At 47.2% G+C, this 12,718-nt stretch overlaps 2 protein-coding genes across 2 annotated transcripts in view; one reads left to right on the top strand and one right to left on the bottom strand.

The window, feature by feature from the left end:
• LOC311321754 (mitogen-activated protein kinase kinase kinase kinase 2-like) overlaps positions 1-2,750 on the bottom strand; it is a gene marked incomplete at its 5' end in the record, with an annotated part of 21,736 nt that extends 18,986 nt beyond the window's left edge. The window contains one exon of the mRNA XM_084453761.1: positions 2,658-2,750. Within this exon, the coding sequence (XP_084309887.1) occupies positions 2,658-2,750 (93 nt within the window). The remainder of the gene's footprint in view (positions 1-2,657) is intronic.
• Positions 2,751-3,414: 664 nt separating this feature from the next.
• LOC311310906 (reticulon-3-B-like) lies at positions 3,415-11,380 on the top strand. Its single transcript, XM_084440496.1, has 7 exons — positions 3,415-3,605; positions 4,931-5,138; positions 8,627-8,765; positions 9,417-9,486; positions 9,614-9,660; positions 10,091-10,149; positions 10,418-11,380. The coding sequence occupies exons 1-7, from the start codon at positions 3,518-3,520 to the stop codon at positions 10,464-10,466; spliced, it is 660 nt and encodes a 219-aa protein (XP_084296622.1). The 5' UTR covers positions 3,415-3,517; the 3' UTR covers positions 10,467-11,380.
• The last annotated feature ends 1,338 nt before the right edge of the window (positions 11,381-12,718 follow it).

Genomic DNA, 12,718 nt, shown 5'->3' with positions numbered 1-12,718 from the left:
GAGGGAGACGAGTCCGCCTACTGGTGGGAGATCGACCAGCTGTTGTCCTGGTGCGGCCAAAACAACCTGGAGCTCAACACTCTCAAGACAGTAGAGATGATTGTACACTTTAGAAAGAACCCCCCCATCACACTGAATGACACTCCAGTGACCACTGTTGACTCCTTCTGCTTCCTGGCCACCACCATCTCCCGGGACCTCAAATGGGAACCAAACACCACTCCCTTGCGCAGAAGGCACAAAAGAGGATGTACTTCCTGAGGCAGTTGAATAAATTTGGACCACCAAAGAAAATGATTACTCTTCTACACCTCCCTCATCGAGTCCATCCTCACCTCCTCCATAATCTCTTCATGTCTCTCCCCTCAGGCAGGAGGCTGCGGTCCATCAGGACCACGTCTGCACGCCACAGAGGCAGCTTCTTCCCCACGGCCATCAGCCTCTTCAACAAGGCTTGTATCCCCCTCTGACCACCCCCCCCCCCCACCACCACAGACTCCACCATCACTGAGAGACACTGTTGATAGACACTTGTACATGACCTGAATGGACTGGATAGGACGCACCACACTCACATATCACGCCGCACACACATATACACATACTGTACACACTCACTTACACATTACAGTGCATGCTCACTGTATATACACTGGCTGCACTACTTTTTGTATATTGTTCTGTTTCTTAGCTCATCCTTTTTTGCACTAGCATTAGTACTCACGCTTTGCACTGTTCTGTCTTTGCACTGTCCTGTCTCGTCCCTGCACCCTGTCCAATGTTGTCTCCGTGTTATGCACCAAAAGCAAATTCCTAATACGTTGAAAAACTGCATGGCAATAAACAAATTCTGATTCTGATGTAAAAACTCTGTAATTGCAGCACATGAGCTAAACAGTACTACTTCTTCATTCACCTCTAGAGAGTATGAACCTTTACCTCTTCAGTTATTATTATGCTTCCCCGTTGTTTGGGCCGAAATATCATGATAACTTTTTAAAACTGAGATAATAAATAGTCAAAACTGACTATTTAGTCACACATTTTGTTCTGGGTGGATTGGGTTCTGGGTGGATTGAATTCTGGGATGGATTGAGTTCTGGGTGGATTGGCTTCTGGGAGGATTGGGTTCTGAGTGGATTGGGTTCTGCGTGGAATGAGTTCTGGGATGGATTGAGCTCTGGGTGGATTGGGTTCTGGATGGATTGAGTTCTGGGTGGATTGGGTTCTGGGTGGATTGAGTTCTGGGATGGATTGGGTTCTGGGTGAATTGGGTTCTGGGTGGATTGAGTTCTGGGTGGATTGAGTTCTGGGATGGATTGGGTTCTGGGTGGATTGGGTTCTGGGTGGATTGAGTTCTGGGTGGATTGGGTTCTGGGTGGACTGAGTTCTGGGTGGATTGGGTTCTGGGGTGGATTGAGTTCTGGATGGATTGAGTTCTGGGTGGATTGAGTTTTGGGTGGATTGAGTTCTGGGTGGATTGGGTTCTGGGTGGATTGAGTTCTGGCTGCATCTCTTGGGTTGGTTGAGCTCTTCAGTCTCATCCTGCCTCAGCCTGAGAGGCAGGCTGGCTGCATGTCTGGCATGTTGACACATCCTTTTTTCTCAACTGTCCAACTTCCTGTTCTCAACCTCAATCTACCAGCATCCCCAAGCATCACCCAGTCTCACCCAGCATGTGTGTGTTTGTGACCATATATATATATATATATATATATATATATATATAGGCTATATTTACACACACACACACACACACACACACACACAACACAACACAACACAACACAACACAACACAACACAACACAACACAGCATAATAGCATCACCAACAGAGCAGACACAATCTATGATCTCGTGCATAGACGTGGAGGGGATATTATCATAACGGGTTAACTTCCCAGGGCTGTGGCCTATTGGAACTATGTTGTATGAGGTAGTGGCAGGTCTACTGAGCTCATGTTATGGGCCAGGTGATATCTGTAGGCTACTGTGAATGTAATCTAAGCAGAAGCAGGTCCCTTCAGAAGTGGATCCCTTGTTGACACCCGCTAGATATGTACAGCTATCAGACAGCATTCATAAGAATATGAATGCTAACTGATGAGGAAACGCAGGAAGGTACGGCGAGAAAAAGAGAGAGACGGGGGAGGGAGAGATAGATAGATATATATATATATAGAGAGAGAGAGAGAGAGAGAGAGAGAGAGAGAGAGAGAGAGAGAGAGAGTAAGAGAAAGAATGAGAGAGGAGAGGTGGAGGGGAAAAGATCTCGAGAGAAACATGCAACACTCCATCCATAGCTACTGTCAAAGTCTCGTCAGAATAGTTCACCATCACTCAACAGATTCTTACATTTAACAACCCATCCGCTTTCCCATCGCTGCTTATACATGCTTCCGAAAATAGAGGCGGGGTTTATGGGACAGACAGGCTACTAAACACCACATGCATTGCATATAGATAGTATGGCTGCCAGCAAAGATTATATAAAATGATCACATACAGTTCAGCAGAACTGACCAGTTTATAAATACAGTAGGCGATACAATCCCTGGATCAACAAGTGTCTCTCCCGTGGAGGAACATGCCGTGCAGGTGCTGTGGTCATTACAACAGATGGAAGTTGGAGAACTTGACGTAAGGATGAACATACCTTAAAAACATCCCCGTATGTACCACTACCAATTCGGTGTATCAACTCGTAGTCATCCAAGGGATTCGTGTTGGAAACACCGATTGCATCCATCGCGGCAGCAAGATCAGCCTCGCTGACTAGGCTACTCTCCTGTTATCACTTCCTCTGCGTGTCACCAGCACGCATAAGCATTTGCCTGGTAGCCAAAAATGGCAGCTACTGTATTGCTACTTAACTGTGATGCTGAGCTCAGTGCGTAGTTCGGCTGATGCTGTAGCAGCTGAGAGGAATGTCTGAATGTCTGAGAAGATGGGTCTGTGTGTGAAGTAACAGCTCGCACTAATTTCATTCACACAAGCGCGCCCGATCTCTCTCTCTCTCTCTCTCTCTCTCTCTGTCTCTCTCTCTCTCTCACTCACACACACACACACACACACACACACACACACACGCACACACACACACACACGCACACACACACACACACACACAAGCGCGCACATACGCACTAGGCTACATATCAGTCATATTATCTCTCTCTCTCTCTCTCTCTCTCTCTCTCTTTCCGCATATTCACTATCAATAATCTATCAACCGAATAAACTGCACACACAGAAAGAAAAAAAGAGCTAGATATACTATAGCCTAAATGGTGGCCTATAACTTTAATAGAAACTGGGGTACCACACCTTCATAGCTAGACCCCCCTTCCTATGAAAGACACGCCCCTCGTTGTGCTGAGCAACACCATTTCCAGCCGCAGCGGAACCCGACAGGAGCTGGATCTCGCAAGTCATCTATCAAATTGCTCAGAATTTAGTCTTCGCTGCCCAATTTAGATTCTCATTATTGCTATCTGGGGCGAAATTATCACAAATATGGCAGATCCGAGTCCGACGACTCAATCTACGGTCATCTCGTCCTCTCAAAACTCCGGTTCAGCTCTGAAAGAGTCCACGGCATCAGGTCAGTATAAAACGACAATATTAATCAGTGAATATTTCTGTACCGAGTGCAAGCATCTGCAACGGCCAACGGTCGTTCAATAAGGCCTATGGCGTTTCTGTCCAGCATCATCTTGGAATAACGATGATGATGAGGGTGATGCTAGCCAGCAACTGTTAGCCAACGTTAGCTCTGGGGGGCGCAGAGATTGAGTGCGTGATTGACGTGAAATGTAGCTACATAATTGCTAACCAGATAAATAACGTTAGCTGGCCAACGTCGTTTGTTCGGTGAGACGGACTAATTTCCGTCCATCTCAGTTTGTCAGCTAATAGTGCTAGCTAACAAGCACGCCTTGGCTAACGTTGCAGCCCTCAGCCCTCGGGGCTAGGCCCAGAAACTCATTGATTTATCAGGTGTGGCTCCGCACTGGGTGATGTATATCCTGCTTTATGTTCAGCTAATCCCAGTCAGTGTTGTGCAAGCGTTTGTATTAACGAAGGTGTGGCAAGGCGAGGCTCAACTCTCTCCAGACGGCGTTTCAGTTTACGTAAAACTTGTCAAACTGTAGGCAAATCAAACTGGTCCTTGCTCTCGGGCAGTGACTGGCTGGTGTCCACTCATCACGCCCAAATCACCCACCCGGTCCCGTCACACAGTGGACTTCAGGGACCTCAGTTTCCCAAGCAGGCAGAGGCAGAAGGCTGGAGGGTTTGGTTAGCAGGGCACGAATGTGTTCCACTGCCATTCCACCCGTCATGTAAGCCTATCACTTCACCTACGTGATTAGCAGGTATTGAAAACCAATGTTTAATAAAGCCATGAAATCAAGTTGATGGCTACCTCAGAAAATGAGGCATTCAGGTTAGGAACACACACATACTGTCTACACACAACCATGTTTTTACCAGAGCAGAAAGACCAGCCTATCCTGGAGTATAATAGGCTACAATGTGTGTCTATTGTCCTGGTTTCTCAAGCATCCTAAGGACAAGCACATGACTGCGTTCCAGAGTGTGCAACCCTGAGAAATGTCTTTGAGGTGGTGGGGCCGAACAGTGGTGCGGTAAGATGGATTATCCTTCCGCCGGCGAGGCCCAGCTCTGCGCTCTGGCCATCTGACAGGGTTGCATCAGAGGAGAGAGAGCCATGCTGAAAGTAGCTGGTTCAATATTAATAATAGTAATAATAAATGTATTTATTTATATATTGGTCTATTGAACATGTTTTTGTGAGAAACGATGTGACACAAGGCTTGTGTTCGGGGAACTGATTCTCTCGCTCATTGACTCATCATTGACTCTTCCTGGTCCTGGCTCCCTCTCTCTCTCCCCCCTCCCACGTAGCTATCGAGCTGGTGTACTGGCGTGATCCCAAGAAGTCGGCGGTGGCTTTTGGGCTGTCCCTGGTGGTGCTGGTCTCCCTGGCGACGTTCAGCGTTATCAGCGTGGCGTCCTACCTGCTGCTGGCCTTGCTCTGCGTCACTATCACCTTCAGGGTCTACAAGTCTGTCATCCATGCTGTGCAGAAGTCGGAGGAGGGACACCCCTTCAAGTACGCACTAGAATACACACTAGTCCCTTCAAGTACACCCTAGAATACACACTAGTCCCTTCAAGTACACACTAGAATACACACTAGTCCCTTCAAGTACACACTAGAAGACACACTAGTCCCTTCAAGTACGCACTAGAATACACGCTAGTCCTTTCAAGTACACACTAGACTAGACACTAATCCCTTCAAGTACACACTAGCCCTTTAAGTACGCATTAGACTACACTAACCCCTTCAAGTATGCACTAGACTAGACACTAATCCCTTTAAGTAGACACTAGAATACACACTAGCCTTTCAAGTACACATGACTAGACTTAATACTAGTCACACACCAGTTTGCCCTTTCCCTCCATCAGATCACACTAGATTATAGGGATGTCACGAAAATCCATACTTCGATTCCGATTCAATACCAACTTTTAAAAACGGATCAGATTTTAAAAATGTATTTCACATTTGGTATCGGAGTGTGATTGCATCACGTCACAAAATTACATTATGCCTCTGCAAGAAGACAAATGTAAGATCATTATGGCGATTGGAGCATCTCCACGACCCACACTAGTCAACGAAAGAACAGGAGGAGACGAGGTGAATGCACATCGACCGATGCGGTCTTGGCCACGGAATTCCATTAGGAATGGAAGTGTCTGTGGGTAGATCTGCAGACTGGAATCTGACTTGGTTTTTCTCTGCCCTAAGTATTTAACAAGTAATCATGTTTTTCCACATCAAAGCACTACTAAAATTAACATGAATGATTACAATGAAGATTAGCGAATATGCTAACTAAATGCGATTTTCAATTACTAATTTACAATAATCGACTGACATCTCTCAATGGATTTAATGACTGATGTCTCTCAGTGGATTAATTTACTTTCTGAGAGGTAATCATAAACTTATTTCAGCTTAAGTACTGGTGTTTTGCGTTCCTCTTGCCTGGGAATGACGTCACACCCGAGTGTCCACGCTCCAGAAACCAAGACAAAAACCCCAGTTTAGCCTGATCTGTGTTAGCTATACCAGTTCTAGCCAAGCTAGCCATTGTTAGCAATACCAGTTGATATCGACAGACTACACTGTATTTTGCGCATACAAACACCGTAGCAATAGGTCCACAGATAGAAGTTGGACAGTACTGTGTGTACGACTGATTGAATGAGACACCAAATAAGACAGAAGTGCTCATAAACAGTATTAACAGCTTTCACTTATTGTTGATGCGCTGAGCAGCCATCTTGATTTTGAGGTCAGAGTTGTGGTCAGGTCGGGGTACGTGAGGTTCCCCTGAGTTTCCACTGTTGAAATCCCAGCTCAGAGGGCGTTCCATATGATATTTCCGCCGGTGAACTTGGAAAGTCAAAGTTCCTGAGGCAACTGGAACACACGAAAAGTTAGAGACACTTCTGTTCTGTGTAGCATAGTGATGATGGGGGGGGGAGAGTGTTGGGGGGCGATGAAGGGACAGCAGACTGGATGGGGAGGAGAGGGGGAGGGATGGAGGGGGAGAGAAGTGGAGGTAGTGAGAGGGGTGTTCAGTGAGGGGATGGAGAGAGAAGTGGAGGTAGTGAGAGGGGTGTTCAGTGAGGGGATGGAGAGAGAAGTGGAGGTAGTGAGAGGGGTGATCAGTGAGGGGATGGAGAGAGAAGTGGAGGTAGTGAGAGGGGTGTTCATTGAGGGGATGGAGAGAAGGATAGGTCGAGGGGTTGTTTTGCGTTAACCTGGTGTTGTCATGGACGAGGGGAAGGGTGGATTGAGTCAGACGGGGAATGGGGATGGTGGAGAGAGGAAGAATTTTACAAATGATTGTTTTAATTATAAAAACATTCCTGTTTTACCCCCCCCCCCCACACACACTTTTTTTTTCCTCTTTCTATCTTGTCAAAGTTTAAACTTGTGTTATGGTGACATCCCTACTAAATGAGACGTATTTAGACCGGTCCCAATCCCCTCCTGTGCTGCACGCCTTCTGCTGTGCTCTAGATAACGTCCTCATCCTCAGTCCTGCTCCACATCCTCCCTTCAGATATGCACCAGCCTGAAAACGCTCCAACACACCCCTTTTTTATTTTATTTTATTTATTGGTTTATTTGTTAGGGACAATGCAGCAGCGCACATTGTTACATACATATTGTCGTAATAAATGTGTTGCATGAAAGGTTTCTGGCCAATTGGCTAATTTGCAACCCCAGTCCCTAGTTAGGCTTTTCTAAATAAAAAAAAATCCAATTTAAAGCAATTACAGTAGGACCCCACTTATCTGAACCCAACGGGACCGTAGGTCGTTCGTATCTCTGAAATGTCCGGATGACTGAAACATATGTTAAAATGCACCAAATTCAATAAGTGGTATACTTGTTTTATATAGACTCATAATAGACCGATAAATACCCTTAATTACTTGTGAAAATGCATGAAAATTGCAATCAAATAGCCAACTAAACTCATACAGCCTAGCCTATAATAGGCCTACAGTAGCCTAGAATAAATTAAACGAATTTCCACTTGAATGCATGCTTTGATCAAATACAGTACTTTATTCTCAAACGAGAACTACGCTGCATCGATAGGCTACTGTATTAGCAGAACAAAATGGTATAGCCTAAAAACAACCCAACATTAGAACAATTAGAGCAAATGATAAATAAATAAATAAATGAAATGACGGACAAGTTGTCGTGTCTTAGGCTATTGCAGCCTAAACAACCGATGTAGGCTAACGTGGCCTAGGCTGTAGGCTATTATTTAACAAATACAGTATTCCTAGTAGGCTAATCTACATGCTTACAACACGTCTGCGTTCCTGAAGTCCATTAACTGGGAACGAAAAATGACTCGATACTCCTCTGCTTCAGGTTGCTGACGCACTTTCTGGCTACCAAGGAATGCAGCTCTCGCGCAGCAGACTCGTTTGCGCTCGACATTAAAGTAACAAAGAAATGAAACGTGACAGTAGACTACAACCTACAGGCAACATGTAGGTCTACATACAGTTCTGTTATTATTCACAGTAGGATACAGTACGTGTTTGATAGATTTAAATGCAAGTAGGCCTACAGTACTTTAATGAAAATCCCACCAGACACCAGATAGCAGGCTCGGAAAAAAAAAGTTTTTTTTAAGTCTGTCCGGTAGACCGGGAGGTTCAGATCTCTGAAGTTCGGATGAGTGGGGTCCTACTGTACATACATTACACAAAACATGCAGCAGCTAAAAACTACATCATACAATTATATCACATTACCATTTCACAGATCCATGACCACATAACATAAACAGCATACAAACATAAACAGCATACAATTTTGTGTGTGTGTGTGTGTGTACCCATTCCTGTACATGAGGTCATTGATCAGTGGTTACATGTTTGGTTCTCTTTCAGCCAGTGTTTCACCTTTCCTGTCCTGCCTGTCGTTCCCCTGTGTGTGTGTGTGACTGTGTGTGTATGACTGTGTGTGCGTGACTGTGTGTGCGTCAGGGCCCTGATGGAGCGTGATATCAACATCGCTCCAGAGACGTTCAGGAAGTCTGTGGACGCGGGTCTGAGCTACGTGAACCGTTTCACCAGACAGGCACGCCGCCTCATCCTGGTGGAGGACCTGGTCGACTCTCTGAAGGTCCGGCTGCACGCACACCTGACACACACACACACACACCTGACACACACACACACACACCTGACACACACACACACACCTGACACACACACACACACACCTGACACACACACACACACCTGACACACACACACACACCTGACACACACACACACACCTGACACACACACACACCTGACACACACCTGACACACACGCACACCTGACACACACGCACACCTGACACACACGCACACCTGACACACACGCACACCTGACACACACGCACACCTGACACACACACACACACACCTGACACACACACACACACACCTGACACACACACACACACACCTGACACACACACACACACCTGACACACACACACACACCTGACACACACACACACACCTGACACACACACACACACCTGACACACACCTGACACACACACACACGCACACCTGACACACACGCACACCTGACACACACGCACACCTGACACACACGCACACCTGACACACACGCACACCTGACACACACGCACACCTGACACACACGCACACCTGACACACACACACCTGACATACACACCTGATACACACACACACCTGACACACACACACACCTGTTCGTTCGTGTTCGTTCTAACCTGTGTGTTATGTGTTCTAGTTGGCAGGTGTGATGTGGTTCATGACCTACGTGGGAGCAATCTTCAACGGCATCACCATCCTCATTCTGGGTAAGAGTGCGCACACACTGTGAACTAGTGGCCTAGAATGGTACTGCAGTCTCCTCCTCTGTTATCTCTCTTTCTAACATGAGCTCTCTCTGCCCCCCCCCCCCCTCTCTCTGTCTCCCTCTCCCAGCTGACATCATCTTCTTCACCACACCTCTGGTCTATGAGAAAAATAAGGTATGAATTCAGATCAGTGTTATGTGCATAGCAATATGACTTTTTTAATAATTTTTTTTAATCCTTTTTTTTTTTTAACCCAAATTGGTATCCAAATGCCCCTGACCTAGTGTCCAGTCATGACCAGGCCTGGCCATGCTCGCCCCCTGAGGCCTGGTCAAGCTCAGCCCCTGAGGCCTGGTCAAGCTCAGCCCCTGAGGCCTGGTCAAGCTCAGCCCCTGAGGCCTGGTCAAGCTCAGCCCCTGAGGCCTGGTCAAGCTCAGCCCCTGAGGCCTGGTCAAGCTCGGCCATGCTGGGACCTGGAGAGACCGCTCCCTGGTGGAGGCACTAGATCTCTTCGCCGCACTTGTGTGTTGCCCTGGTTTCTACCCGACTGGGTTTGCTTTGTGCTTGCGTGTACCGGCTGGTTAACACTGCTCTTCTCCTCCAGACCCAGATCGACCACTACGTTGAACTGATCCGCTCCAGGGTGGAGGAGACCATGGCAAAGTAAGATCTGTGTGATCCCTCATTGGCTAGGATAGACATGCCTGATCCCTCATTGGCTAGGATAGACATGCCTAATCCCTCATTGGCTAGGAAGGAGACCCATCTGTCTGATCACTTAGGAGTGACCTAAGGAGTTATCTTAAGACTTAGGAGTGATCACTCCCTTAGGAGATTCATGTCCAGTAGTACCTGTCATTGGTTCAGGAGATCTTGTAGACTATTTAATGGCGTGTGATGACTCATGATTGTTCCTCTTCTCTTCCGCCAGGCTTCAAGACAAACTGCCCGGGGCTATAAAGCGCACTAAGGCCGAGTGATCTGTGATCATCTCCTCTCTCCCTCCTTCCTTTCCTCCATCCCTCCCCCCATCCCTCTGTTCCGGCCCAAGCCTTTCACACACTGAAGCAGGAAAATACTAGAACTCAGCACTCCGTAACCAACCTGACCCAGCTCTGCCTGAACCAGAACCAGTCAGCCAGACCCAACCAGAACTAGTCAACCAGTCTTTACCATAACTAGTCGAACAGACTGAATCCTGACTAAACAGCCAGTCTGCAGTAGGCTGCAGCTCACCTGTCTCTCTTAGCTGCTTTCATAACTACTGTCTGTTTTGATAGGCCAGTTGTCTCTGTGACCTTGTTGGTCAGTTGTCTGTGACCTTGCCACCAGGCTCATGAGCTTGGGTGTGATCACTGTTGTAGACCTGGGCCCTGCTTGAATTCTTTAAACATCCTTCCTTCCTTGATTCCTTCCTTCCTCTCTCACTCCCCTCTTTGGAAGTGGTCTCTGATCAAACATGAGTGGATAGGTGAAAGCATGCATCCTCTACCAGCAGAGTCATGCCAGATCAGTGATTCCTCCCAGGATGGAAGGAAGGATGTGTTTGCAGAGAATGTGAACGGGGCCGTGGGCGTGTTAGACGTCAGGAGATGCTGAATGTTGTTGCACCTCTCAAAGCAAATATACTCATCTGTTTTAGTGTTGGTGTTTCCTAACAGAAGGAAGAGAAGAAAAAAAAAAAGTTCTTGTGGTAGTTTTAGTTGTAGTTTGTAAAATCATCACAGAATGATATAAAAAAAATGTTTTAATTTATATATGTATGAAGTAAGATAACTTTTAAGCACTTGGTCAGTTTTGTTTTGCGAGTTGTTTTTTTCTGAGGCGGAGCGGTCAGCTCCTCCGCTTACTGGATCTGCACTGAGGGGTTTGGAAACACGTCATCCAATCTGAAATAAAGTGAAGGAACCATCACCGCTGTCTGACTCTTGTCTGTCTGACTCCGATTGTCTGGCTGAGCTCCACATGGAAGACTGGAGATGTAGGATCTACACACATCTACCCCATAACCACCTCCTCTCTCTCACACATCTACCCCATAACCTCCTCCTCTCTCTCACACATCTACCCCATAACCTCCTCCTCTCTCTCACACATCTACCCCATAACCTCCTCCTCTCTCTCACACATCTACCCCATAACCTCCTCCTCTCTCTCACACATCTACCCCATAACCTCTCTCACACACATGTACCCCATAACCTCCTCTCTCTCACACATCTACCCCATAACCTCCTCCTCTCTCTCACACATCTACCCCGTAACCTCCTCGTCTCTCTCTTTTCCTAACCACCCCCTTCCTTCCCCCCTCCCCCTGCCTCCTCACCCCCCCCCCCCCCGCCTCCTCCTCCCCCCCTGCCTGCTCCCCCCCCCCCCCCCCTCCTCCTCCTCCCCCCCCCTGCCTCCTCCTCCCCCCCTGCCTGCTCCCTGCAGATCCTCCCAGGCCCCCAGCTGCCCCGTCCCGCTGAGAGAAACAGCCGAGGGCCCGTTTCACACACCTGCAGTTTCTCCTTCCGCTATTCGTTTTCTGAGTCTGATTTCTCTGTGAAATAAATGGCGTGGTCCATGTTTATCCAAACCCTGGCCTGGTTCAGCGTGTCCTGGCCGAGCGGAGCAGCTGTGTGACCGTGTGTCAGACTGGGCAGGGGAGCATGGGGAGGGGCTGTGTGTCATGGTGCTTCCTTCACAAGTTATCACTCTGCTCAGCTGTGAGGGGCGGGCGGGGCGGTCAGCCCACCATGGGGCCGGCGATGACCCCTGTGGAGCAAACCGGTCAAGTTGATGTGTCACAAAATACATGTACAAAGAGCAGTGAGATGTGTTTCCATCAGCTCCTACATCGTGTACAAAGTAAGCAATGTAGAAACTAATATATTGCAGAATACAAGACACAAGTCTACAAGTCTAGACATGAAAGGAATGGGATATGTTGGGGAAGTGGGTGAAGTTGTGCAGTTGAGTTAAATAGATGTGTACATATGGGTCTGGAGGAAGTATAGGTATATGTATCTATAGAATATGTTTTTATATGTACTGTATACAGTATGTATATTTACAGAATGTGGATATGTGAATTCTACCGAGTATAAATGTACAAACACGTGCACGGTTAGCAGTCAGGGTCCGGAGAGTTTAGCTGCACTCACTGGGTCAGAGACAAATGTTAATCCCTGTGTGTGTGTGTGTGTGTGTGTGTGTATCATGGAGTGTAATTGTTTGACAGGGCAGATCT

Source organism: Borostomias antarcticus (genome assembly GCF_949987555.1).
Source record: "Borostomias antarcticus genome assembly, chromosome: 1".
NCBI classification, from domain to species: Eukaryota; Metazoa; Chordata; class Actinopteri; order Stomiiformes; family Stomiidae; genus Borostomias; species Borostomias antarcticus.
This window is presented reverse-complemented; position numbering and strand designations above follow the sequence as displayed.